Below are 27,686 nucleotides of genomic sequence, written 5' to 3'. Positions count from 1 at the left end.
CAAATATTTAGAAGAGAGTGCCCTCACTGTACAAGAGAAAAATAACACCCTTTTGGCCATCATATAAAAACACTAAGTGTGATTCACACCAGAGCACTTCAGTTCACTGGAAGTGAACCAGACTTTGTTTCCTTGAACAGCCGATGGATGATTTGTTTAAGCAGATTGTGTGGTTTGAAAATGGTCAGGAGAGAAAATGACATCTCTATGGATACATTTCACTCTTTCACTCGTGTTTCTTAATGCTGCAGTTGTCATCTTACATAGAGAACAACAAGCTTTTAGCTCCTGTTTTACCTAATGCTCATTCTCAGGCTTTACCATTATGTCGCTGCCAGGTGGTGTAACTGCTTGCTGTTACCTGAGTGGTCTGGTGTGTCTGAAGACAACCATCCAGAATAACATACTCATTTCTAAATATTTATAAAATGATTAAAAGAACTCTCTTGAGCGTGTAGACGGAGATTCGTTACAACCTAAACCCAGCAGACAGTCTGTGGCATGACTTGAATATTAATATTCACCAAATCTCAACTTCAGCTATATTTTCCACAATGGTGGCGGTACAAAGTATTCACTCAGAGGGGCTGAATATAAACTACAGTCCAGCAAGAAAATATTTTTATTTACTACATTCAATTTTTCTCACAGTTACGCACTCCTTTGTTTACATCTATCAGTTAAAATGTTTAAAAATTTGTTTATGTACTTGTAGTAGTCCTGTGGCAAGTAGTAGAGGTATGTAATATTGCATACTTTGGTATGGATCTGATACCAAGAAAATATTTGTCCAGCATCACCAATACAAATAGACACTTTATATTTAAATTTGTTATATAATTACTGACCTTTAAATGTTTTTGTGATTTTTACAGAATATGGACAAAATTTATTGGCATCTATAAAATACAATGATAACACATTAACATGAGTTGTGTGTATTTTTTCTAAATAAAGTGCAAAAAATTACCATTTGAGACCAAAAGAAAAATATTGAGGTAGAGTTGAGAAACTATAATACAAAAGAAATGGAATCTGAAACTAAAGTATAGATTTTAACACACTGGTATCGACCCAATATTGATACTTTGGTATCGATATAATTGATATATTGGATCGATCCGCCCACCTCATGGAAACTGAAAAGTTTTAGAGGTCTGAATACTTTAGCAAGGCACCTTTATCATCAGGGAGCAGACATAAAGATTAATTATATAGATATGCTTTTATTAGAAATAAGACACATTCATATTGTGCTCTGAAAACTGTACATCAACAAAAAAGCAGTACTGGGAAAATAAAAAGGGGGAGAAGGGGTGCGTGACCTGGAGATGGGTAGGGGGGAGGATCTGTTTTGGAGGTAAGGATGGCTTCATGGGGATATGGGGGTGGGGGGTGGGGCGACAGAGAAACACAGATCTGAATGACTCAGTGGTGATATCAAAACACACAGTTACATAGCGATACAGAACACTTGTAGTCCAGTACCCTGATGAGTCAGGAGAGAGGGTGCTGGGGGGGAGCTTATCAGTATCAGAATAATCATGTTCATATTCATAATAATGAGAACAACTATCCTCAAGCACAGTAAGAAAGATATTTATAGGCTAAAATCCATTCTGTAGAACTCTGTCGAAATAATTACAATGCTATACATCAGGACTCCAGGTGAGACTTGTGCTTTCCCTCTTTGCAGCTTGCACGCACACACACTGCCTGATGACCTCATTGGATGTCATCATCGTCGACCAATGAGTCAAATATAAGTAGAGCGCGTACTAATAATGCGCTTCTCAGGGCACAGACAACCCCCCCCCCCACACACACACAGGGTCCTTTCGGTTCACTTTTCCAGACTGCCAACATGTTAAGCTTTGTTATTCTCAGGGTGTCTTTACTTTATGAACCCCAAGTAGCCAGGCTCCCACTGAATGATATGGGCCAATCAGAGCTAGCAGCCCACACATGCCCACCACAGTCTCTGAACTCTCCCTGCTTTTTGTCCTCCGTCAGGTCAGTCTTGTTGACCTCGGCATGCTCCAATCACTGTGCCCAGATCGGTACTGAGGAGCGGGTTGGGTCCGGTCCAGGTCCTTAAAAACCCAGCTTAGTGTCACTGAGAGGCAACTGAAGCTGAGCTTAACATCAGCCTCCATCAGGACAGCCTCAATATTAGCCAAGAGACACATCAGGATTATTACATGGTAACAGTTGAATACAGGGGGAGCATAACTATGCTGTTTAGAACATCTGGATGATGCACACGTAGAAGCACGCCGTCTCTTGTTATGAGTCAGCTCACTGTTGTCCAGACAGTCCACTTTTCCGCCACAATAAAGTATCAAATGAAACAAAAAGAGATGCCATGTTCCTCTTCGCTCCAAACTCCAATTTCCAACCCTGTGAATCTAGTCCTCAGCCCTTCTCCAATTTATGTCCCTGCAGAGGAGTCTACTTCATTTTGTGTTGACCATGGCAGTGTGCATGAGGGTGCGTGTGTGTGAGTGTGTGGTGACAACACTGAAGATGGCAGGGAGCAGCAGGGTGTGAGGCCTTGGTCAGAGGTCACACTTCCGTCTGCAGGTCCATGATCTCCTGACCCACCAGGGGGATGGTGGCGCTGCTCTTCTCCCACTCCACTGTCTGCAGCTCCAGGGGCGATGCCGCCACCGCTTCCAGCTCCTTCCTCACCCAGGAAGGGGGCGAGTGGGGTTTGCGGATGCCCTCCCATGCCCTCTTACTGGGGGTCTGCTGCTTGTCCTGCAGAAAAGGACACAATAAGAGAACTCGCCTTTTTTTATTTTAGTTTTTTTTATTTGAGAAACATTTGAATAAAGCAGAAGTGGCCAACTCCAGCATCCCAGAGCTGGCGTCCTGCATGTCTCAGATGTGTCTCTTTTGGAGCATAGTTAAAGTAATGACTGAATCTGGTTCTCAGCATGTCATAAGGTGCTGTAGATGAATCATTCATTTGGTTCAGGTGGGAAAGAAGAAAACAGGCAGGTTGTCGGCTCCTGTACACTGATGGTGGCCTGAAAGTTACTTCATAATATAAACTCAATATAAATTACATCAACTTAAGGTTTCTACTTTAATTCTTATGGAAAGTGCAAGAAGACTGAATGGATTTCAGTGGATTTTATGGTTTTTTGCTTTTTGTAACTAAATGTTTCAGATTATCTCACAAATTTTACCATCAGACAAAGGTAACCTTTCAGAAAAGAAAAAGAAAAACATTTGCAAATATTTTATTTATTAAAGGAAAATAAATATCTACACCAACCTGGGGCAATATATTGTGGACTATAGAAATTCAGGAACAGATGAAAAACAAAGTCAATAACATCTATCAATTTGGAAAGCCGTTTGTAACGGTTCAGGATTCCAGAGAACCTAATTGAGATCGGCTAAGTGAGCACTGAGGAGGCTAAAGCAGCGACTCGTCCAGCAGGTCTCACACAGCTGATACATGCTATTGCTTTTACAAATTATTCACGATCAACACACATTATGACTTTATTTCTTTTCTTACAGTAACCCCAATGAAATACTGCTGATCAAAGGAAACACAAAGGCCCTTCTCACAAACCCCCAAATCCCTTTTTATTTTCTCCCAGACTGTTAGGGCAACTCTGTGGAGAGACAACATCAAAGTGGATTTTTTTCCCCTTTTTTGGGAGGTTTGAGTAACAGGACACTGTTCCAAACGGTGGAACTACTGGTTTTCACAAATACCAAGGTTGGTTTCTATATGGAATTTAACTTTGGCTTTTTCCCCAATAAAAGAAAGAATAATCTGAAAACAGGATTTTATTTTTAACTCAGGTTGTCTTTGACTGATGGTGGCAAGGAAGCAAAAACAGAAGAAACCTGTTAAGAGGCAAATACTTCTCACAGCACCATAAACCCATTTAGCAATACTGTCAGACAGGATAATAAATGCATCTTATCTTAATGAAAATGGTGGTTATGGAAATTATTTTAAAACAACAGCAACCCCCCCCCTTTTTTTTTACAGTGAATCAACTAAAATATGAATAATAAGAAAAGCATATGTGCTTTCCAGTAAAGGAGCTCAATGCAAGCATGAAGTGGCATGAATGTCCCCCCCCTCCAAACCTCCTTTTTCCTTGTAGAGTCAATTCAACGAAATTCTACAAGTGACGTAATAAATTGGTTGATAATGAAACAGGAGAAGCAGAGAGGCACTGCTGGTTGTTTGGCTGCTGGTGTCATTAAGCATAATGACCATGGGCTCCTTGCAGGTTTGTAGAGCCCTAAAAGCTCAGGGCGTCAGTGGGGTCACACTTCTAACACATCAGTTCCACAACAAATATAAGAATGTTTAATATGTTGTTTTGATTTCATGTTGTCTATACAGTGTAGAGATATTTAGCATAACATTATGACCTACAGTACTTGCTAGTGTGTTGGAGCAACTCTGTGGTGAAACTCCTTGAAGTTCTGGAAGAGGATCGGTTTGTTTGTCCACAACATCCTACAGAAGTTGAGTTGGCCTGAGATCTTAATTTGCTGATATTCTGACACCTTTCTGTCAGAATCTTCTTTAATACTCTGAGCTACACTCCCTCAACTGGGCCTGCCTTAATTCCTCATGTGCCTCAATGGGCTTTCATGAAGCTCCATTAACCTTCTTTAGTAGATATGGCACACTGCAGAACACGGACACCAGACAACATCTGCAGGTTAGGAAATGTGGTCATGATCTGCTCCCTTTCAAACTTGCTCACATCCTTATGATGTTTTTCCTGCCCTAATGATTGGAGAAGATTGTACATTTCAGGAGGAACAGGGCTAGACCAAACCCTACTTCCAAGGGGAGGTGGTTGAGAGATTTTAACATAAAATCAAGAAAATTAACCCTGACCATCCTCTTCAGTCAGAGGCTTTTTACAGGCTGCTACAGGAGATCTTTCATGCCAACCGCCATCACTGTCTTCAATAACTCTTTGAAGAATTTGGATTAATATGAGTTACAACTTTTATTTTCCCTTTGGGATTAATAAAGAATTTTTGAATTTGAAGGTCTACTTGCCACAAAGCTGTTACTATGAGATAATTAGTGTCCATTCTTCTCTCAGTCATAATGTTATGCCTCATTCATGTATGATCTTAAGAATTACTCTTTAGCAGAATGATGCAGTTATTTTAAATTTTATGTTGATAGTCTAAAGTTAAAAATAAAGCTTATCTGTGAATCCTTGAGAAAATTGGCATGAAAAAGAACTGAATTTATTTCAGTATTTATATAAAATGAAAAAACTAACATACCCTTTACAAATCCAGAAAGAAAGATTAAATTAAATTTGAAACAAGGTGGGCATATACTGTATAAGGCAGTTACAATGAACAATTAATTAATTGCATGATAAAATAAGGTCAATAATTTCCATTTTGAGGATTAATATTTTTGAACGGAAACTCTTTTACAAAAACGTCATAGTCAATTTTATTTATGGCTTTGGTTGTGTGTTGTTTATACTACATTTATATTTATTGATTCTGGTTATTTTTATTATCCCTGTTAAGAGTGTGAAATGTTCTGTACAAAATTAAAGCTCATTAATCTTTAACAGAATGAACTTGCATTATTATGCCATTATCAATCTATTTCTTGAAAATTATGTCAAACAACAATATTATCATTTATTGCAATAATTTTTGAGACAATTTATGATCAAGCAAAATTTATCATGACAGCAATAGTCATATATGCTTGACCCCTTGCTTTCTATGACTCCTCCAGGTCTACTCTTTTTCTTTCAGGTTTACATCCTAATCTCTTTGTTGACTTGAATGGAAGAGCTTGAGCTCACGTACACAGTTAATTTTTTTTCTTCTCTGTTCTTAAAACTGCAGAAAACTCAGAAAGGTCTTGAAGACTGTAAAGTGAAGTTACCTTTTTCAAATAAAAAGATATTTTAGAAAATAACATTTAACACTTCATTATTATAATAATGATAATGACAATATTTTTTTAAGTACATTTAAATTTGTTTTTTGTTAATCACTGAATGTCCGGGCTGTGTAGAGACCTTTGGAGGGGCAGGGGCTTAAAGTTAAACAGGGGCACACTGAACAAGATCTTAAAACACCATATAGTAACATAGCAATAACTCATAATAATCAAGAATCTAATATTTAATCGGATCATATTGTATCACTGTCATCATGTGGGGACAATGTAAAGCAAATTTACTCTAGGTTTTCCCCAACAGGTATAATGTTGCTTTTTCTGATGCTGTCAGAGCTGGAGGGCTGTGTAGACTGTAGTTGTTAAACAGACCAGAGGAGAGATTAAGTTTGTTACGAAATAAGTAAATTCACTGCTATTTTACTAAATAAACCCTAATAATATCCCAGTGTTTAATCTCCATAGCAACCTGGCTGCAGACTGCTTTAAAGATCAAAAAAGCTCAGAGGGGTTAACTCTACATATTTTCAAAGTTAGCACCTCAGAGATCTAGAATTGTAAGACTGAGAGATAAATTATTTTCATTAGATTTTGTCATTCAACAAGGTCTTGAGAAACATCCATGCATTGAAGTTTAGCTGATTACTACAGCAGTGTTTTCATAGGTCTGCCAAAAAAATCTATCAGACTTCTACTGAAGGTCTAGGGCCGATATAAATGCTTGAATTGTAACACAGACCACAGATCTAAAACTTTAGCATTTGTTTATTAAGAAACAATAAGTATTTAACAATACTATTAAATTTTATTTAATGGTTTCATCAGATATAAATTAAAAAATAAATTGTACATTTAGGATTTAATTCTAAAGTTTACTTTGTAAAATGCACAGAATCATCTTGATAGTTTGGTTGTTGTCTTACCATGGCTACAATCTGAAGCTATCTGTAATCTTTGTGTTTGGACTTGGTTTGTTTACAAATACATCACAGCAAATAATAGCCAAAAATCAGTGGTTGATTTTAAGCTTGGCCAATTAACCTGGTCCCTCTCTCACAGACTTCACTAAATATATATTTAAAAAACTGTTAGTGATGTTGATGTTCTTAGCAGGAAGCAATGACCCTAAATCAGATTCTGACTAAGGCCCCATATTTACATAGGGTCGGCCCTGAATGAAGAGGTAGTTGCTGCTCTGCACATCTCTGTTAGATGCGAGAAACTAATAGGGAGTTTTTATTTATGAGACACTAGCACTGACAGACCTTCAGGCTTTTTTGTTTCATGACTATTGGGCCACAGAGACTGTATCGGTTGCCCGGGTTTTATTTTTATTTTGTCAATCTGTCAGGAGTGATGTGAACCCACCTGGTAGTAATGTTAGGTTAAGGGAGCTAACAGTGAGCAGGCGGTACCGGGGCTTTGAGGTGCGTTCTGTAGAAAACCTCAGAGGCCTTCAGAGAACATCTGTATTCAGCCTGTGTAAATACTGCAGGATGCTATAGATCAGGGGTGTCAAACTCCAGTCCTCAAGGGCCGGTGTCCTCCAACTTTTAGATGTGCCTCTGCTGCACCACACCTGAATAGAATAATTAGGTCATTAGCAAGGCTGGGAGAACTGATCTACACAAGGAGGAGGTAATTAAGCCATTTCATTCCAGCGTTTTGTACCTGTGGCACATCTCAAAGCTGTAGGACAGCGGCCCTCGAGGACTGGAGTTTGACACCTGTGCTATAGATGAACTGAAGTGGCAACTGCTTCTAACCTGTGGATGTGTCAAATTAAAAGGGGCAGTTTAAGAACATTTGCCACACTTTTCAGATTTTTTATTGTTTTGAAATAGATTTGTTTATATTTAAAAACCATGCCTTTTCCTCTCTTTCCCTAGTTACACACTGTCTGTGTTGTTCAATAATAAAAAACATCTTAATAAATTTCTACTGGCAGGTTGTGGTTGTTATATGACAAAATGAAAAGCACTATAATCAGATCTCCACACTCAGCATTTGGTATTAATGATAGTGCTACATATGCTCACCCACAGTTTGAAGCCACCGTTCATTTATTCCGATTCTAACACAGAACAATAAACCACCATATTTCGAACCAAGGCATTGACAGTTAAACAGGAGAGCTAATGTCAGTGTTAATTTGTGCTAATGGTTAGAGGGAAAGGGAAACATTCAGTATAGCAGAGGGGAAGGAGCAGAATAAAATTAAACTGTTTACACTCATGTTGGTCTTGTCGCTGCCGGTAGAGGACACACTCCATCTTTTGGCAGCTTTGGCATCAACAGGTGGAGACTCTCTATCCTTGTCTGCACTTTGAATCTTCCTGTTCAGGTCCTGAAACATGTCCTGGTGCCGTTTCCGGGTGTGCATTATTTTCTACACAGGAACATCGCACGTTACGTACAAGTTTAATAGAACAGACTACCATCAGTTCTATGTCTGCTTTCTCTGCACATTAAACGTTCCTACTCTGCACAATACTATCAGTTCTGGAAATAAATGTAGTTTAAAAAGGTAGAAGTCTTTAAAACAGACATCTGGCTTTTTGGTGTAAGTTTCAGAATCTCTATAGGAAGCAAAGAAACTACAATTACCTCAAAGTCAAGCTCTGCATAGCGTGATTTTCGTCTCTGGGGGGGAGATGAGACAGAGAGATTAAAATTCCTTTTAGATATTGGAGGCCTTGTGAGCAGAAATACTCAAGTGTTTAATAGTGGAGCTCCACATGAACCGCTTTAGAAAAGGTCTTCCTGGGCTTAGGAGGAGTGAGTCATGGGGGACGAAGCGAGCTCTGCTGTTGGTTATTCAGACCCTGCTGGCACGAGTTTTCAATAAACAGCTTGTGACCGAATGACCTTTAGGTCAGCTGTCCCTGAGAGCTGAAGGAAGGCCTGACCTTCAGGTTGCCCGTTTCCTCTGGCAGCTGCTGCCTCACACGCCATTATGGAAGTGTGTTTTGCCCCGGAGTGAAAAGACACCAGCAGGCAGATGTCTGAGCCACTTTGTGCTGATCGGCGTGGCGTCTCATCCACATGCTGCTGTCTGTAGCGCGAGCTCACAGAGAACTAACCTTTTTACAGATGCTCCTCTAACATGGGCCCAGAGAAGCTTCTCATTATCAGTGGAAGCAAGCAGCTGTGGTATGCATCAGCTCGGAGATGACCGAAGTGATGAAAACGTGAAATGTTTTGACAGCAATTAATGATACTTCTAAGTATTGGAATGATTATTCAGTTTAATACTGTTTGCCTCATATGGTGATCATAGCTGGGAATCCTTTCTCACGCCAACGCTGTGTTGGTTAAAAGAGGCACAATAAATTATTCCAGAAAGCAATTATAGAACTTAATTGTTCCTTCAGCTGCTTGTATTAATGATTAGTTTATGTTTAATAACAGATGCTGCATCATTCATGACTGATGCAGGAGAAACAATAACTTTGTTAAAGTTAAATACTGATTTCTCTGGATTATGAGGCAAAGAAAATGAAAAAAATGTGATGAAAGGATGATATTTACAGTGTTTACATTATAAATCTTGCATATTATCATATTTTATTGAACTAACCCCATCAGACCAACAGAATCATTCTGAACACTCCAAGCATTTGGTCCACTGATCCCATCTGAAGATTTTACATAGTCATTCAAAAAGCTTATGACAATAAAAATATAAAAACAATGTCTCATTTCCACATTCATGTGTGTTCAGTCAGGATTTCAGTATAATCTGCTGATTATATGCCTTCCTCATAAAGTACATGTCTTTTCTTTCTATAGAAGTGATATTTCATCACATTTACATGTCTAACTGGATTAAGAGGAATATATAAATCTTCTGGTCCTTACAAGGTTACTAAAGCCAGTTCACTCTATCAGAAGTAGAAGCACATCCACCAGATGTCATTATTGTTCCAGTGCTGCTTCATATTTAGCTCCATCTATTTTTAAATCAAGTCCAACCAGCATGATACTGCCACCACCATGTTTCAACCTGTGGGGGAGAGGCCTCTTTTTTAATATAAAAAAAAAACAAACAGCAAAAAAAAAACACCTGAAGGGCTGTAACCCTAACAGTTTCTATTGTGCTTATTAGTGCATATCAAGGAGTATTTGGTATTTGAACTATTAAAAGCATTTGGAGAGCAGGTCTCAAGTATCCACAGGTTTGATCTACCTCCTGGAGCTTCTGGTCCTTAACCTCCAGAATTACCAGACAGAGTTATACCTAACAGGAATGTTGCTCCACCCACCCGATGTGCCGTAGCCGCCTATCCAACTCTGGATGAACAGAACCTCTGAATGTTCTGTGACTTTACAGACACATCTGAAGAAAACCTCACAAACATTAACAGAACAACGTCTGTTATTGGGTCCAACGTCTGAATGATCAGAAGTAAAGAACAGACTGCTACAGCTGTTCTCTTATATCTACATAACAGATATAAAGCAGTCCATAATAAATAACAATTTCAAGCATCTACTGTTGAAAACCCATGAAGGAGCTTGGTCTGTCAGGGATTCTGGGTTTCCCAAAGTAATAAATAGAACTTCATGTCTGTACGGCTAAAATTAAATCATATTCCCTGTTTGTGCCAGAGTCTTGGTTCTGAAAGGACTTCCAGGTGATAGGTTTAGCAACACACCTGCATGTGGAAATGATACATTACTGCCTCCTTAAGAGAATTGTTTTACATCTGTCTACATTGCATGCCTGGTTGTTGTTTTGATGGGGCTGGCATTGTTCTTATGAGTAATTAAGTTAGCACTTAATAACAATATGATAAAAAATCCCCCACTGTTTCCAAAACTGGGAAGTCGTACTTAAATGTAAATTAGATCTCATGACTTTATCAATAAATTTAACTGATAAGACAAACAAATCTAATGTCAAATCTACTTTTATTATTTACTCTATTATACTGTTCATAAAAACAAAATCTTACTAAGTAACTTTGGTCTTGTTTCAAGTGCAAATATCTAAGCACACTTGAAATAAGACACAACTAACTTACAAGTAACTTTTCAGCAAGAACAAGGAGTTTGAAATCAATAATTCCTTATATTGGTGGAAAGGTACTAGTTCCATTGGGAACTATAACATGGGAAAACATTTTGTTAGATTTTATGTTTCTGCAGTGAATAATACACCCGTTTCATTTACACAAGGTGTTCCACATGTTGTGGAAATGGAATCATCATTATTTTGTACATGGTGTAATACATAAAACAGTTTAATCACTGGCATCTTAAGTCTTACAGGAAGTGGAAATAAATTAGTTCTCTGAGTCTATCTGAAATCCGTCCAGGTCCGGTGGTCTTACCTCCAATGAGCTCATGGACAGTGTGGAGATGGTTTCACTCTTGGACATCACCCCGGAGTTGCCAGAGTCGCCTGCATCTGCCAAGCTGCTTGTTGTCTGCGAGTCTCTAGGCATGTTGTGTAGGTTGTGAGCTGGTGAGTCTCTGTCAGTACACGACACACTGACCTGGTCAGTAGGAAGGCTCTTGAGCCCAAAGCCAGGGACTGGTTCTCCAGCAGTAGAGTTGGCCAGATGGATGAGCCTGCTCTGAGGGAGCTGTTCCATGGTGATGTTATACTTGCTGGTCGGATCATCTTTCCCCTTGGCGGTCTTCAGGGTACCTGTGTTGTTAGCCGGTAGGATGACGTACCCTGGGCCTTTGCCGGTGCTGTCTGAGCTGCTGCCCTCCCCATTCCCTCGGGGCAGTTCCCCGTCCAGCTGCTTGAAGAGCTCGCCATCACAGATGTAGATGGATTTGGCGCCGGGGAGCTCAGTGCTGATCCCCTTTGCAGCACCTTTCTCCCGGCGCAGAGTGAGGGTGTGGCTGGAGTAGTCGGCCACATTCTGGAGGTGAACCTTGGTCATGCTGGCTGGCATTGTGTTAAAGTTGGATCCTTTCTGAAGGGTGAGGGTCCCGGCAGAAGCCTTGTCTTCCCCCTGGAGAGACGAGCGCTTCGCTGTGCCTGGAGACCAAACATAGATGAAGGATAAACTTCCCCACCTAATACTTAAACGATCAATGAACCTTCATCACATTCCACTGAAACAAAGGAGTTAAAAGATTAAGTTTTATATTACATTAATTAAATACAGAATATAAAGTGGTACAAGTCTTTATTATTGTGCATCAATATTGTTTAGTTCATCTTTGGGCTTGGACTGGGCCACTCCAACACATTCCCATGTGTTGGATTGTGTCCTGCTCTGTCTCAGTTTTGATCCTCTTAGAGCTTCTAAAAGGTCCAGAACTTAGTCTAGTAACTCTTCCCAGCTGCTTCTGCTGAAGAAGAGTACCACCACAGCATAATGGTGCCATCAGCATGTTTTCCCATGGGGACGTTATATTCTAGGTGATATGTATGGTAGTTTTCACATTGCAGTTTCTATCTAGGAAGAAGCAGTTCAACTCTGATCCCATCTGAGCAGAGCAGGATCTTCCATATTTGTAGTATTGTCTACATAACTTTGATATAAAGTTTGCAGTTTGATTTTCCTCTTTTTACTCTTTCAATAACAGCCAGATTTATGCAGTGTATCAAGATGAGCTGTGAATCTCAGTAACTCCTCCAGAGTTATCACTAGCTGATCAACACATCAACCAGTTCTGAAGTCCTTCCACTGGCTCCCTCTAACTCAGAGAATAGACTTTAAAATACTTCTGCAAGTTTATAAATCCCCAAATGGTTTAGTACCACAATACATTAATACTGCTGCTGTTGTATCAATCTTCCAGACCTCTCAGGTTCTGGTTCCAGGGATGCAGAGCAGATGTCGAGAAACAGCATTCAGCTTCTATCCACCACAAATCTGGAACAAACTTCGAGAAAACTGCAAAACAGCTGAAACATTGACTTCCTTTAAATCTAGAGTAAAAACCTACATGTTTTAGTCCATTTCTTCTGTCTGCTCCTCTTTAAGATGAACTTTCTGGACCAGCAGCCTCTCCTTGCTTAATGTTGCTTTCTTCTGTTATTAAAGCCTTACTTTATTAAAATCCTCTTCTGCTGCTTACTCCTTATCCAAACAATGCAGTTGGAATGTTTCTTTTTTTACAGGCTATATGATTTTAAATATAAATAAATAAATTAAATAAGCATAAAATATTCTTAGCATATTATAACCTGGGGTATTTCATAAAACGTTTAGGTTACTAAAATGCCTTAGACAATGCTTCAAACTAATTTTTGAAAGATTACTCTCTGTGGTCCCTCTTCCTGTTTGACTTCTCCAAAGAAAAACAAAAACAGCAATCGTGTCTCTTGTCACTTTTCCATCAGGTTTTCTCTGCAGCTCAGTAGCTTTTCTGCTCCAGATGCTGCTCCTAATATTCCATCTAATGTTAAAATCAGACTCCTGCTCTCAGCAGATTTAAGAGCAGAGCCCATATCTGATGCAGCGCTGCCAGAAGGGACTTCATTATACAGCAGCAGATTAGGAGAGACTCAGGCGGCCATGCTTATCTGCATTTAACTGCTCAGCACATGTCCAATCTACTTCCATTCGCCATGATTTAACTGTGGCACACAGCAGTCAAGCTGGATCTCTTGTTGAAACACTTCACTGAGAAAAGGAAGTTATTATGACTGTTTGACACAAGTGCTTCACATCTGTTCCAACAACACAGAGGAACCTGCAGCAGTCAAAACAGACAGATGAGCCACACAGGAACAGCTGTCCCTAAAGCTGAATAAAAGACAAACAACAAATGAAACATATCAAACAGGAAACTTACCGGATCTGCAAGCCATATCCACGTCTTTTTCAAAGTCAGTCTGAGGATAAAAAATAGCACATGTACTGACTGCTTCTTGGAAAGAACAAAAAAACAAGATGGCTGATGCTTACCATGAGTTGAGCATGGCCATTTTGAAAAGATCCACCTGAATCTCCATTAGTGTCTTCCTGCCGATCCACCACTCGACACTTGACCGCTTCCTGAACCTGCAGGAAACCATGGGAGCAGAGGTCACTCAGAACAGGACAAATACTAGCAGCACAGATACAGAGGGACAGGCAGGAGATTTTAATAACTGAGCCACATCAGGCCAGACAACCTAAACCAGGGGTGCCCAAAGTCAGCCCTTGAGGACTGACTTTGGGCACCCCTGACATCCTGCATGTTTTAGGTCTCTCTCTGGTTTAATGCACCTGGATCCAATGATGGCTTGTTAGAAGGCCTAAGAAGAACATTGACATAAGTTTGTTACTACCACCAGGGAGAGAACTAAATCATGCAGGATGCCGGCCCTCGAGGACCGACTTTGGGCACCCCTGACCTAAACCTTCTAGTTTAGATAACAAAACCTTTTACCATTTAGGTCCAGATGTAATGGGGAATATTTGCAGGGATTGTTCAGTTCACCTCTACAAAGCTTCTGCGTCATATGACCTACTGTAACCTGACAACTATCAATGTAGAGCACAGGTATCAAACTCCAGTCCTCAAGGGCCGGTGTGCTGCAGTTTTTAAATGTGCCACAAGTACAAAACACTGGAATGAAATGGCTTAATTACCTCCTTCTTGTGTAGATAAGTTCTCCAGAGCCTTGCTAATGGCCTAATTATTCTACTCAGGTGTGGTGCAGCAGAGGCACATCTAAAAGTTGCAGGACACCAGTCCTTGAGGACTGGAGTTTGACACCCTTGGTGTAGAGTGCTGCTGAAACAGTAGTCATTCATTCTCCAGGTGTGAAGTGAAAAACACTAGGGTTTTCAAAACCAAAAGCTAGTGTTTATGAAGAATGAAAACACTTTTTCCTCTAGGTTTTCTCCGCACAAAACGTACTATAACATGTTATATCCTGAAATATCAATAAGCCATATAAAATCAGAATAAAAATGCTAATTTTAGCCTTGCGCTTCAGTGAACTGCAGCACATAAAAAACAAAAGCATCAAGATTTCATTTGGTTGAAGAATCACACTAATGTAATACTGATGAAAGATATTGTGTTACTGCATTTTAAAGCTACTGTGGTTTCAACAATTAATTTTAATGAAGTACACACACTTAAACCCACTAACTGAAGTCTGCTAGTTTGGTGGTCCAGTTCAGTTCTCAGACTGATGATAGACCTCAAAATACAGTAATATAGTATTTCACAAATATTACATTAGCAATAACTCTGGGCGATCATGTTGGGTACCTCTCTGCGCAGGATGCAGTGAACCATTACGATAACAAAACCTTCCAGAGAATCAAACACAGCGAAAAGAATCTGGAAGAGGGCAGAACGCCGGTCAGTGATGGCCAGGACAGCAGACATCCATGTGAGGGCCAAGAGAGGCAAAACCACACAGGAGCTCCACAGTGACGCCCTGCAGGACATGAAGAGAATTACAGTCATAGTGTGACTACGCAAAGCAAAAGCTAGGACTACATAGGTTTTCTACCTAATGTACTACTGACATTTTATTACGTAGTTAAGATTAGTTTGCTTTCATAAAGATCAGTCTAAAACAAAAATTATTGAAATAAATAAGGTTACTCTCTTTCACAAAGGTAAAACAGGAAATAATATGAATAACAATATTTTGTTCTTCAGTAACTATCTAGGCTGTAAATAGAAGTTCTTACCCATGCAAAAATATATTCATTTCTTTAACTACCACATATTGTATAAGTATATAAATACATATATGTTTCTAAATTACATTTCTCACATGCATGTATATTTAAGATGGTTTAGTCAAACCACATAGGATTTAGTGCCACAGGAAAGAGAGGGAAGGAGTGAGGGTGAGGGTGGAGGTCAAAATAAAAGATGTGGAATGAGGCTGAAACAGAATGTAAAGACAAACACAGGAGGCAGAGCAGGACAGAGAGAAAGAGAGTCTGAGCTGAGGAAATGTTGTTCCTGCCTTTCTCTGCTTGTTTATGTTTCTGACTGATCCCATTTGTTCTAATGAGAGTATTAGAGATAAACTGTTCTCAGTACAAGTGTTCCGAAATGAACTGAGCATAATCAGCACTTTCACTTTTAATTACATAATATCCAGAGGTGGAAAAAGTACTCAGCTAACAGTGTAGCACAAGCAGTGACAGCAGAATCTTTCTAATTAATCCATAGCAAAGCAAAGGAAACTAGATGAAAAAAGGCCTGATATTCCAAATAACCGCTCCTATCATTCTAATCAGCTGACAGTTTGGACTTAGGCTGGTAAATTCGTTATCTTCATTCGATATATTTTCAATAACAGCTAATTACACATGTCTATATGTTTTCTGTGCAGTATTTCTATGATTTTACTAACTGCCCACTAGTGTTAACCAAGGAAAGTGTTTATAGGAAAAATAAATGAAAAATAAAATCAATCTTAACCAATTGAAGTTTGTGAGCTAATAAAACTTAAAGCTGTCACCAATTTATGACACTTAAGAATAAAGAGCACACAAAAAGAAAAGAGGACAGTACAATGTATGCACTGTGTGAATTTCGCCCTCATTTATTAATGGCAATACAGTGAACCCTCGTTTTTCGCGGGGGTTGCGTTCCGATAAGAACCCGTGATAGGCATAATCCGTGAAGTAGTTACCTTTATTTTTTACAGTTATTATACAGTATAATTAAATACTCTACATCAAAACCAAAGAACAAAAACTGTTTTCAAGCCTAAGCATTTTTTAAACAAATAGAACACTTTCTTACAAATAACTACAGCAAAATAATCATTTTAATCATCAATACAAAGTACAGTAGGACAAACTGTCCTCTGACTGTGACGCTGCGGCCTGACTCCGCTCTCCAGAGGCTTTTTCTCCTGAAGCTTGTGGTGCAGGTGTGTTTTTTCGAGAGAAGAACATAGTTATCGGTAGTTGTTGTCGCTCTCTTTTCTTCTGGGCAAAAATATTTGCCAAAATTTGCCAAGCTGTATTACGTACATTTAAATACCTCAACGCTATTAGCACACAGGTAGAGAAGAAGCGCGGAGACTGTTTAGCCAATCAGGACACAGAACACAATGCACTGTGAAAAAAAAAACTGCACAAAAAACTCCACGAAGCAGCGAGGCCATGAAAGGTGAACCGCGTTATAGCGAGGGTTCACTGTAGCTCAACTTTTTATATTATTGTTATATGTAACAAGTCTAGCCTGTAGAACAAAATATTATATTACAAGTCTTTTAAGGTGATGAGATCCTCATCTGAAAAAGTTCAGTCTACTATGAAATAATATTTGATATACATATGTATACATTTATAAACAACAGCTAAAGGTTTGGACACACATTCCCATCCAAAGTTATTTGAAATGTACCTTCTGTATGTTGAATACAAAACAAAAAAGTTTTATAAATGTAGACATGAACAACGGTCATGAAAAGTCAGGTGAGCAATTTTATGTCAGTGTGGACTTGGAGTGACGCAAAGAAAATCAACTTATACTGGAGAATTATTAGTTAAACCATTGTTGTTAAACCATCCATCCATCCATTCATCCATCCGTTCATCCCTTGGTAAGGATAGGTAATCCTTGCAGGGTTACCTATCTTCATGATCATTGTGGTATGTCCTGGACAGGTTAACCATCCATCCCAAGTTATAGTGAATTATATCAGATATTTTTCCTGTTCCTTAAAAATTTATAACGAAGATAAAAGAGGCAGATTGCAGGAAAGTCTAAAGCAGGGTTGCCCAAAGTCAGTCCTCGAGGGCCGGCATCCTGCATGTTTTAGTTCTCTCAATGGTGGTAGCAACAACCTTTTCAGCATGTCAATGTTCTTCTTAGGCCTTCTAATGAGCCATCATTTGATCCAGGTGTTTTAAACCAGGGAGAGAACCAAAAGATGCAGGATGCAGGCCCTCAAGGACCAACTTTGGACACCCCTGGTCTAAAGGCTCCAGAAGGTTCTGACATTTAACTAGCCTAACTAAAAGATTTCAAAAGAAGAAATTAAAATTGTGGACTCGTCTGATAGCAGGATGGAGAAAACTGGAAAAATGAATGAAGCATCTAGATTAAATCTTTATAAGCAAAATTGACAAGTCTTTTTAAAGATTTTTTAAGGATGATGGTGTTTGTGATAACTAAATCTAAATGTGGGCTTAGTTTGACATTACTGATTATTGCACAAGACACTAAATACTGGAACAACACGAACACGTTGTCTTGTGAATAAGGGCTCTTTGGACTGCATACATTTTTATGCAGTGTATAAATGTGAAGTGTATATTAAGTCAATTTTATTTTTTAAGACAATTTTATTTTTTAAGACATGACCTTACTTTGCTTGTATTTTTGTTGTTGAAAATGTGCTATATAAATAAAATTACCTTTACAATTATATGCCTTACAAATATATAACTGGCATTTCTTACAATGTATCTCCAGGATTAACTGAGGTGAATCACAACCATCTACAAATACCTGAAATCCAGAAAAACTTTAGATCCGCCCTAAAACTGCTTAGAACTGCCTATTTGAAAAGCTGAACACCAAGTGTGCCTTATATTCATCACTACCCTCAGTGGAAACCCTCTTGGCACAGCTGCAGAAGCTAACAAATGGCAGCATTGCCCAGGAGTTTCAGCTTTGTACTTTGTACTTTGTACTTTTCACATTGCGGTATTTAAGGAGTGCACATATTGTTTTCAAACCTAAGTACTCTCTCAGTGGTTGGTACTGAAGGGAGACGACTTTGTTCTGGATCAGTGGGAGGAACACTGAGAAAAGCCAATATGTTATGACATCATGATGGTTTGTGGAATTCAGCTCAGTGTCGTGCTGAATATCTGGGTTTGAATCGATCTCTGAACGTTATCAAGCTAAGACCTTACTTCTAACATTTGAACAACAGGTACTCGTATCTGACACAAGATTTGGACTAACATATCTGGAAAAACCCTGTTTCAGGTTCGTCTTTGTGTGTGCCATTAGACCTCTGTTGCAATGCTTTCACCTTGAAATTTAAGAGAAACCTTTTGAACTATTTTTTGCTCTATGGATAAATCGGGGTGGGGTATACAACAGACAATTGCTCCCAGCTGCTGAATTAAATATTGTTCGGAAAGTTTAATAAATCACACAAGAAACTGGCTCTATGAAGACCTCTGGTCTTTGATAAAGTTTTTGATAAATGATGCCCAATAGGTGGTAAGAATCTAAGGTTAACCAGTGATTAACTGGTGACAAATCAGTGACTAACCCTCGCTAACTTCAAAACTGACGTGAGAGTTAGTTTTGATGGTCAATTTTGGTCAAAAATACATCTTAGTCTAGGGTAACAATCAAAACCTGAGGTTTATCCAGGTTTTGACTTGTTTAATTTGATTTTAAAAGATAACCTAATTCCCCACTTTACACTGAGGTTCTAAATATGATATCACATACACACATGATCTGTTGGTTCAAATTTATATTAGGAATTTTCAAAGTTTCTCTAACATACCATGAACTACCAACATCTTAGGAAAAGTAGCTAAAAAACAGAAAATTTGAACATGTTGTAAGGGTTATCACAACTACAAGACTCAAATTGCTTTTTTAAAATAACAGATTGAATAATGTTGTTGGCTGGAGTCACAGTAAATGAATTAGGTTAACAACTGATATGAGTTTATCCAGGTTTTACATTGATTTATATTGACAACCATACTGTCAAAGGAGAAGAGAATGATAAATGATCAACTTTTAACTTCGTATGTACTCCAGAGTCATTACTTTTTAAATCCCACTGAATTCAGGTGGGTTTTGTTTTTGGGAAGAGTTTTGTGACACATTTACTGACCATTCAGGGTTGAGCAAAGAGAAAATGGACAAATGTTGCATTGTTTACTCTATTGACAAACTGAAGCCATGTTAATATGTACAGATGGAGAAATTGATGGGGTTCGAGCAATAAAACACATTGTTCTCAAAATGTCTTTTTGACATCTGCACAATAAATTATGACATTCATACAATATAATTACATTGTAAAAACATAAAAAAAGTGTTGTTAAAATGTGTCATGCTGTATGTATATAGTAATAATGTGATATAGTATTATATATTATATTATTATATATAGTATAGTAAAGAATGTGAATATATTGTCAGTACAATGAAATTCTCAGGTTTTAATGTGATATAGCTCTAGTTTGTTTGGTTTGGGTGTCAGCTCTTTGTCTCCACTCCCTACATCAGCTGTTTTGGTTTGCTGGAGCAGAAACAATGTGAAGAAGTGGACTTAAGTGATCCCAAAGGATTCAGAAAAAAGCAACACGTATGCAAATGTAGTACAAAATGAATTCCTGAGAAAAATAATGGTGTAAATTAACCACATAATATACCAAATTAACCAGCTACTGCACTACTTGTTGACGAAAGCAACATGTTAAAATTATTTCAACTTCACAGTTACACAATAACATGATAGTCAATGACAGCTGTTATGAATGAATGAATGAGTGAATGAATGAATATAGTTGATCAAACCCCAGAGGGGAAATTGACAGACCTATGTTATCACCTATGTTGTCATAGGTTGTTACAGATGTTATATGTCTCAAAATAACATAGATCTATAATTTGCTGCAGTGTTTCACCAAAGTAGAACAAACCTAATTTCTTCAATATCATTTGAAACAATATGTTATATTAATCAGTTGTTTCCTTTGTATTTAATAAGCACTAATGTCAGCAGTGTGATCCTACTCAAGTGCCAAATTAATTTGTAAAATCAAAAACACATGCACTTGTTTTCCTGCACTCTGGAAATACGAACATACAGCTCTACAGATTTACATCTATGTGTTGACAGAGATTTACAGTATATTCCATGGTCAATTTTGGTCAAAAATATATCTTAGTCTAGGGTAAAAATGCCTACTAACAACAATATTGTTAAAATATGAAAACTAAATTGCTGATCGTTCAAAATTATTGTTAATAATTCACTTCCCATCTGCATTGGAATATTGATGATCTTACTCCTCCTCCAACAACATTTTAATGTCATGTTGTTGTTTCATGATACAAAGGATTTTATCATCAACAGGACTGATGAAAGAGTAGCCTGGCCATTGCCTTGCTGAGCTTTTCTGTTCGATTAAAATCTCATTTTGCAGCTAGTCTGGGCTTTCTCCCAGTCACTTGGATTCCACCGGTAGAATTACTACTGGGACAATCAGTAAACAGAAGGAGAAGCTGTGAATGATGCTTCCACATATTGAAATACACTATTACCTGTTTTTTTCCTCTTGTATTGTGAACTGACAAAACATGTGCAAAGCTGTTATCAATTTAAAAAACTTGGACAAGTTTTAAATTATACAACTTTAAATATATGGCATTCTATCTCAACAATTTAACATCTCCAGAAGTATATATATGAAGTATGTACAGAATATACTGCATAAGGTTTCAGAGTGGAATGAGAAAGTTTTTCAGTGTAATCTCAGGAGTCAGGCAGGGTTCCATTTCATGACTGTACTTGTTCCCAATAACTTCAATCCTAATACACATGGATGCAGGACGTTCATCCTTGGAATAAGCGAAGCAGCTTATTACCTTGGCAGTGTGACAAGTAACAGACACAAAACTAGATATAGATTGTAGAATCGGAAAGGTGGCAACAGTGCTACAACAGGAGCTCCTTATATGAAGCCTCAGCCACTACCCTTTGCCAAGCTGTGCTTGTGGAACTCTATTGTCCTGTCAGCTGCAATTTATGCCTGTGACACTTGAAAAAGTACATAACTAATAAATAAAAGAAAGATTTTTTTCTTTTCACTGATGATGCATGTAAAGATTTAGTTTGACAGGATAAGTATTGCGACTTGCTAATCATTGCCTTCAAACATTGCAAAGGCAAACAACAGAGCCAGACCCGAGAACACAGGCACCATCCGAGAAGAACCAAAGAAATGTCTCAAAGCTTGTGGAGACACACAAGCTGTGAAAAAATAGAGAACTGAAAGACGTTCGCCACCCAAAGTGCAATTCAGCAAACAAGGACTAGGTAAGTCCACAAGAACTTTGGAGATACTCACTCTGGGGGTGTTTGACACTTTTAGTTCTGCTTTGCCTTACTTTTTGTGCTAATGGTGCTAAATCTTTGATCAGCTGATGAAAATTTGCAATTATTTGACTACTTTATTTCTTGCTACTGTTTCTAGTTGCATTTTGAAGCTCAGTACACAACTTGGGATACAGTCCAACATAAAGAAATGTGAACACTTGTGAATTTTTCCTCAGTTTTACAATATTAATCATAACTATTTTTATATTTATTTTATTTTTATTTACATATTTATAAATGTAATATAACGTATTTATAATGTAATGTATAATGTACAGTACAGACCAAAAGTTTGGACACACCTTTTAATTCAATGAGTTTCCTTTATTTTCATGACTATTGACATTGTAGATTCACACTGAAGGCATCAAAACTATGAATAACACTTGTGGAAATATGCACTAAACAAAAAAGTGTAAAACAACTGAAAATACCCCTTATATTGTAGTTTCTTCAAAGTAGCAACCTTTTGCTGTGATTACTGCTTTGCACACACTCTGCATTTTCTTGATGAGCTTCAAGAGGTCGTCACCTGAAATGGTTTTCACTTCATAGGTCAACCTGCCCTGTCAGGTTAATAAGTGGGATTTCTTGCCTTATAAATAGTCATGAAAATAAAGAAAACCCATTGAATTAGAAGGTGTGTCCAAACTTTTGGTCTGTACTGTATATGGTTGCTTTTCTGGACAATGGAAGCCAAAATAAAATTTAATTGAAAAGGTGTCCAAACGTTTGACTGTTGTTGGTTTTATATTGATATATGAACCAGCCTTTATCTGAAGATTTACGTTTTAACTTGAAGTTCTTATTTGCATTGAAAAAACTTGGAACGTTGATATTTGGCACATTCACATTAACTTGACAAAAAAAAAAAAGCCTGTTGCTTATGAGTTGCCAGCATGTCAGCATACAAACTATGAGGTGAAATGATGCATTGTAATTGTTCAGGCACCCTGCATGAGACAAAAATTTTGCTATTTTGGGATATGTGTGGCTTCTAGCTTTGAATGCTTCAGATAGAAGTGGAAAACCAAACAGCTAACTCATCTAATCAAAACAAGATTTTATGCCAAAGAAGCTAATATTGGAAAATTATTTTTAAAATAAGAGTGATCAATGGAGGCACTTACGGATCACAGCAAGGCGCACACACACAAATAATTACTGTGTGTGGCTGGCCTCTCTGCAAACATGGCCTCCTTATTGACAGCTTTGTGATTCTTATGAGACAAACACACACACACACACACACATACACACTTTCATTCAATCATTTAACACAGAAGAATAGGCAATTACATCACAAAATTAAGTTAACAGTTTTTGTATGAGGAACATATCAAAAGCCTGACTGCAAGAGCATTGCAGGAGGGGAAAAAATGGCAGAAGGATAAAGACAGAAAACGACTCAAGTGAGAAAGAAGAACGGCATACAGCAGAGGAGAGAACAGAGGTGAGAAGAATTAAGGTAAAATAATTAGCGGGACTAACATGGCGTTACTGGTAGCTGTGGTGGAAACGTCAGCCGAAGAGATAACTCCGCACTTGGCACATTTGAGCGTCATATTGTACAGTGGCACTGTCATCTGACTGCAAAGTCAAATTAACACGCTGTAACATACACAAACAGATACAAATGCTCCTACACGTAGACTCACACAAACAGGTGCGCAAATGAGCACATGGCAGAACACTACAGACACACACACACGCATTGAGTCACAGTGTTCTCGCACAGTCTCTCTCTCAGGGCTACAGACCTGCATGAGGTTTTGTGTCTCAGTGTGTGTAGATGTGAGTCTCAAAGGGACAGGGTAAGTGGGACAGGTCATGGCCCATACTGGATGTTTTGTTTTGTTTACCAAAATAAATAAATAGATAAATAAATAAAACATTATGTGATTTTTTCTTCTATAAGAAGCCAATATATTCATAATATATTATAAATTCATCCAGCATGTACCTCTGTGTTGCTTTGATTCTGGTAGTATCCTTGATAAACTTTAATTCAAAGGCCTCCAATAAACCCATCCAAAATCAACACCACAGAACAATCCTGACAGCTCGTCTACTTCATCACAAACTACACATTTCCTCCGTTAAACTTAAGGCTTAAAAAATAACTGATTTCATTCGCACTGTTGGCAAATCCTGCTCCAATCCTGCTCAAGTTAGATGCTTAGACAGTGAACCCCCAGTAATACTTGAGAATCCCTTTAAGAAAGGCTTAGAACTGAACATTTTAATAGTTCAAATGCCAAATATACCCTAATATGCAATAATATGCACAGATGGAAACCATCTTAAAACTGCCACAGAAGCTAACATCTACAACAGATATCAAACTCATTTTCATTTTGGGCCATATCCTAATTATAAATTTCTTCAAAGGGCCGGTCTGCATTGATAAAACCTGTTAAACTGCTAAAATATGAATAAATGGCAGGCTGAATTCAACAGGCACATCTTAAAAATAAATAATTTCAAACATATTTTTACATTAATGTAATTTGGCAGCAAACCAATAAAAACTGCTTTGGTTTGATTGATGAAGTAAACCTCGGCAACCTAGAGAGCATATAAAAAGCTATGAGTTTATGATCTAAGAATTTCTCATTTTCACTGTTGGGGGTTCAGCCAATCAGAGGCAAGAGAATACAGCTCCTGGATTCACTGCTAATGCCAGCCAGTAGTGTTTCAAGTACTATCGTGCTAATTATTCCAGCTTCCCAAGTTTCATTTTCTTCTGAACATTCTAGATGCACTGTGGATCTAGAATATATGGATTATGAAAAATATGCAAATAGGCAGACTTTCCACAAATAACTTGAAGTTTTGATCAACAGAAAAATCTGGAAATAGGAGAATTTGCCAATTGTGACCCTAAATTTCTCACTGATAATGCCACATCGGATCCAACTTTTTGTTGTTGATGTGTGACAGAGTCAAAAGTTAGTAAAGGAGGAAAGAGGTCACATCATGTAAAGAGTTAATGACAGAAGCATAGCAGACCATCATGGTGTGACATATGATTGCCTGACTGCTCAACAACCGCAACTTTACACACATGCTGCGTTGTCAAGCAATATTATGTCCATAATAGGTGCGCTGTGTGATGTCACATCTTTTGCACAAGCATGTCACTACAGGGGCGCATATTGCTCACACTGAAGTCTGATGACAGTTGTCACCGTAAATTATAATGTAAACTACCAGAGAAAAAGAAAAAATGGATCTCGGCTAAAAATTATATTAGGTTAAATTTTAATCTGATGACCGTGGCTATGCTCTTTATGTTTTAACCGTTAAAACATAACGGTCAGTCAGTCACATGTGCAGAATGTTATTAATTCTTATGTAAAACCCAAGTTACTGCAAGTGAAAACATGCAAACAGTATTTAATTAAAAAAAGAAAAAAGAAATCACAATTGATTTTTGCTAGAAGTGCCATTTCTAACATAAGGACAAGTCAGTTGTTAAACATGCACCAGAGGTAGTGCTATTAAAAAGCTATTTGAGCTTTTTAAGCAACACAGTTTCTCTGGACTGAAGAATACACCAGCAAAAAGTGTCTGTTTGGCTGATATTTAATAAAACATGAGAGCTGATTACTTTGATATAGTATTTACTAATCCAAACAGAGATCTTCATCTATACACATAACATGACAATAAAAGCGAGGTTAGACTAAAACTAAATGGGAGGATAGCTTAAAAAAACATCACTTGCTGCTACAACACATGAATACAAAGTTTGTGGATGAAAGTGTTTAAGTTGTTTGTTGAGAAAGAAACATGTTTTACTTTCATTGTCTGGACATCTTGTTTCATATTTAACTTGATAATGGATTTTGACTTCAATGTTCAGGAACAGTGAGAGCTGACCTCATGATGCAGATAGCGCTATGCACACAGTAGGTAGGAGGAGGTCTTCAGTGACCTTCACTGAGTTTGATTCTTCACTAACATTTCACTGATGTTTGCCTGGTCACTGTACGACAGAATAAACATGAAACTAATTGTTTAATTTTTAACATTTTGTTCCATATTTGAAGTCAGGATCACTATTTGATTTGTTATTGCAATCAGGCTGTGACATTGAGATTCCCAGCTCAATACGATAGAACTTTTATTCATCAGGCTCTTCTGTGGAACCAGCTCCCAGCTTTAGTCCACGAGGCAGACACCCTGTCTACCTTTGAGACTAGGCTTAAAACTTTATTTTTTATTAATGCTTAGCATTAGACTGGCTTAGGCTATTCTGAGCTATCACTGTAGTTATTCTTCAATAGGCTTGGGATACTGGAGAACAAATTGACCACTTTTTCTCACTTTCTTCTTTTACTACTCTCCAACTTGAATTATTTGCTGTTATTTCGACTTAACTTTTTGTTTTCTATGTAAAAGAAACAAAGAAGCTACATCTGGTCTGGCATTCTGATTGGCTGTGGTACGTTTCAGGAGGAGGGCATCAAGTGAGATAATACACTAATTATCTCATTAACTAATTGTTCTTCTCCTGCTATTAACTTTTTACTTATAATGAACATCAAAAATAATACAGCATCCGTTTGTCTGTTTCTTTTTGTCTGCTTTTTTTGTGCAACTTTGCATTAAAAGTGTCATTATTTACCAAATGACACTTCAGTTGTAAACATTTATGAAGACTTCTTCAACTGGAATATATCCACAATTGAATTGAAATGATTTTTTGTAAAGTTTGTTGTGAATTGGTACTAAATAAAGTGATTATTTTTTTTAAAAAGAGAAAAAAAGGCAAGTCAAATACATTCATACGTATGTCAATAATCAATGGAACAGTGCATCCTCTTTCAGTCCTCAAGAAGCTTTCTGTATGACTGTTGATATTTTTTATGGTTGGAAAGTCTCCTGGAAATCATCCTAATCACAGAATTTATCTGCTATTCAAGTCTCTGGCTGGGTAACTTCCACAAGTCAAAATTGCTTTCAGTCAGAAAAAACATGGTGGAAAAAAAGTTGATTTTAGATGTGAATCTGAAAGAGGTATGAAAAATGTTGAACCATACATATATATGTAAAATTATTTTTAAAAACATTTATAACATTACTCAGCGTAACTCAAGAATATTCTATTAGAAATAGAACTCATTTGAAAGAGCATGACTTTCTATAACATGACATATCATTACTGTTGCATACTTTACATGCAAAGTGTGCTTGGTTTGAGAAACTGCCAGGGAGCAACACTGGAGAAAAGGACTATTAAACATCTGAATGTTACAAGTGGTGTATTAACTGAACATGAGAAAATAAATACTGTACCATTGTTATCATAACATTTGATTAGTTGCACCTGCAGTGCCTTGTGTTTGCAAAGAAAACTACCCAGCTAATGTCCTGCTTGTAAATCTGAACTGGGTTTCTATTAGGAGTTTGTAGACTATCCCATCAGTCTTCAACATACAGTATGTTACTTTTTACCTCAGTTGATTTAAATAAATTAAAAGCTAAACGCTGCATTTCTACTGTGGAATTATATTTTGTCTTTTATTACTGTATGGGATTAGATTTATTCTTTTACGACAATATGTTAGCAGTTATTTAAGCTTACATTAATTAAATGAGTATGATCTGCTGTAGTAATATGCATGGGTCTAATATGTTATGGAATATTATGTACCAGAGATTGTATAGGTTTCAGGTTTTTCCAACTGGACTGACAAAATCTCAGAA

At 37.7% G+C, this 27,686-nt stretch overlaps 1 protein-coding gene across 6 annotated transcripts in view; it reads right to left on the bottom strand.

Moving 5' to 3' along the window:
- Positions 1 to 1,401: 1,401 nt before the first annotated feature.
- The window catches only part of adgrb1 (adhesion G protein-coupled receptor B1), a 178,795-nt gene continuing 152,510 nt past the window's right edge, over positions 1,402 to 27,686 (bottom strand). For 2 of the 6 annotated variants that reach the window (XM_023330320.1, XM_023330321.1), the window contains exons 25-32: positions 23,463 to 23,561; positions 15,116 to 15,287; positions 13,816 to 13,911; positions 13,703 to 13,742; positions 11,272 to 11,933; positions 8,543 to 8,578; positions 8,166 to 8,324; positions 1,402 to 2,760 (exon numbers count right to left, since the gene is read on the bottom strand). In XM_023330320.1, the coding sequence (XP_023186088.1) occupies positions 2,566 to 2,760; positions 8,166 to 8,324; positions 8,543 to 8,578; positions 11,272 to 11,933; positions 13,703 to 13,742; positions 13,816 to 13,911; positions 15,116 to 15,287; positions 23,463 to 23,561 (1,459 nt within the window). In that variant the 3' untranslated portion in view covers positions 1,402 to 2,565. Of the gene's footprint in view, positions 2,761 to 8,165; positions 8,325 to 8,542; positions 8,579 to 11,271; positions 11,934 to 13,702; positions 13,743 to 13,815; positions 13,912 to 15,115; positions 15,288 to 23,101; positions 23,192 to 23,462; positions 23,562 to 27,686 lie in introns of all 6 variants that reach the window. The other 4 variants (XM_023330323.1, XM_023330324.1, XM_023330322.1 and 1 more) reach the window with 3 other exon arrangements.

This window comes from Xiphophorus maculatus, chromosome 3 (assembly GCF_002775205.1).
Source record: "Xiphophorus maculatus strain JP 163 A chromosome 3, X_maculatus-5.0-male, whole genome shotgun sequence".
Classification (NCBI taxonomy): domain Eukaryota; kingdom Metazoa; phylum Chordata; class Actinopteri; order Cyprinodontiformes; family Poeciliidae; genus Xiphophorus; species Xiphophorus maculatus.
The sequence above is the reverse complement of the archived record's forward strand: the minus strand, read 5'-3'. Positions and strand labels throughout refer to the sequence as shown.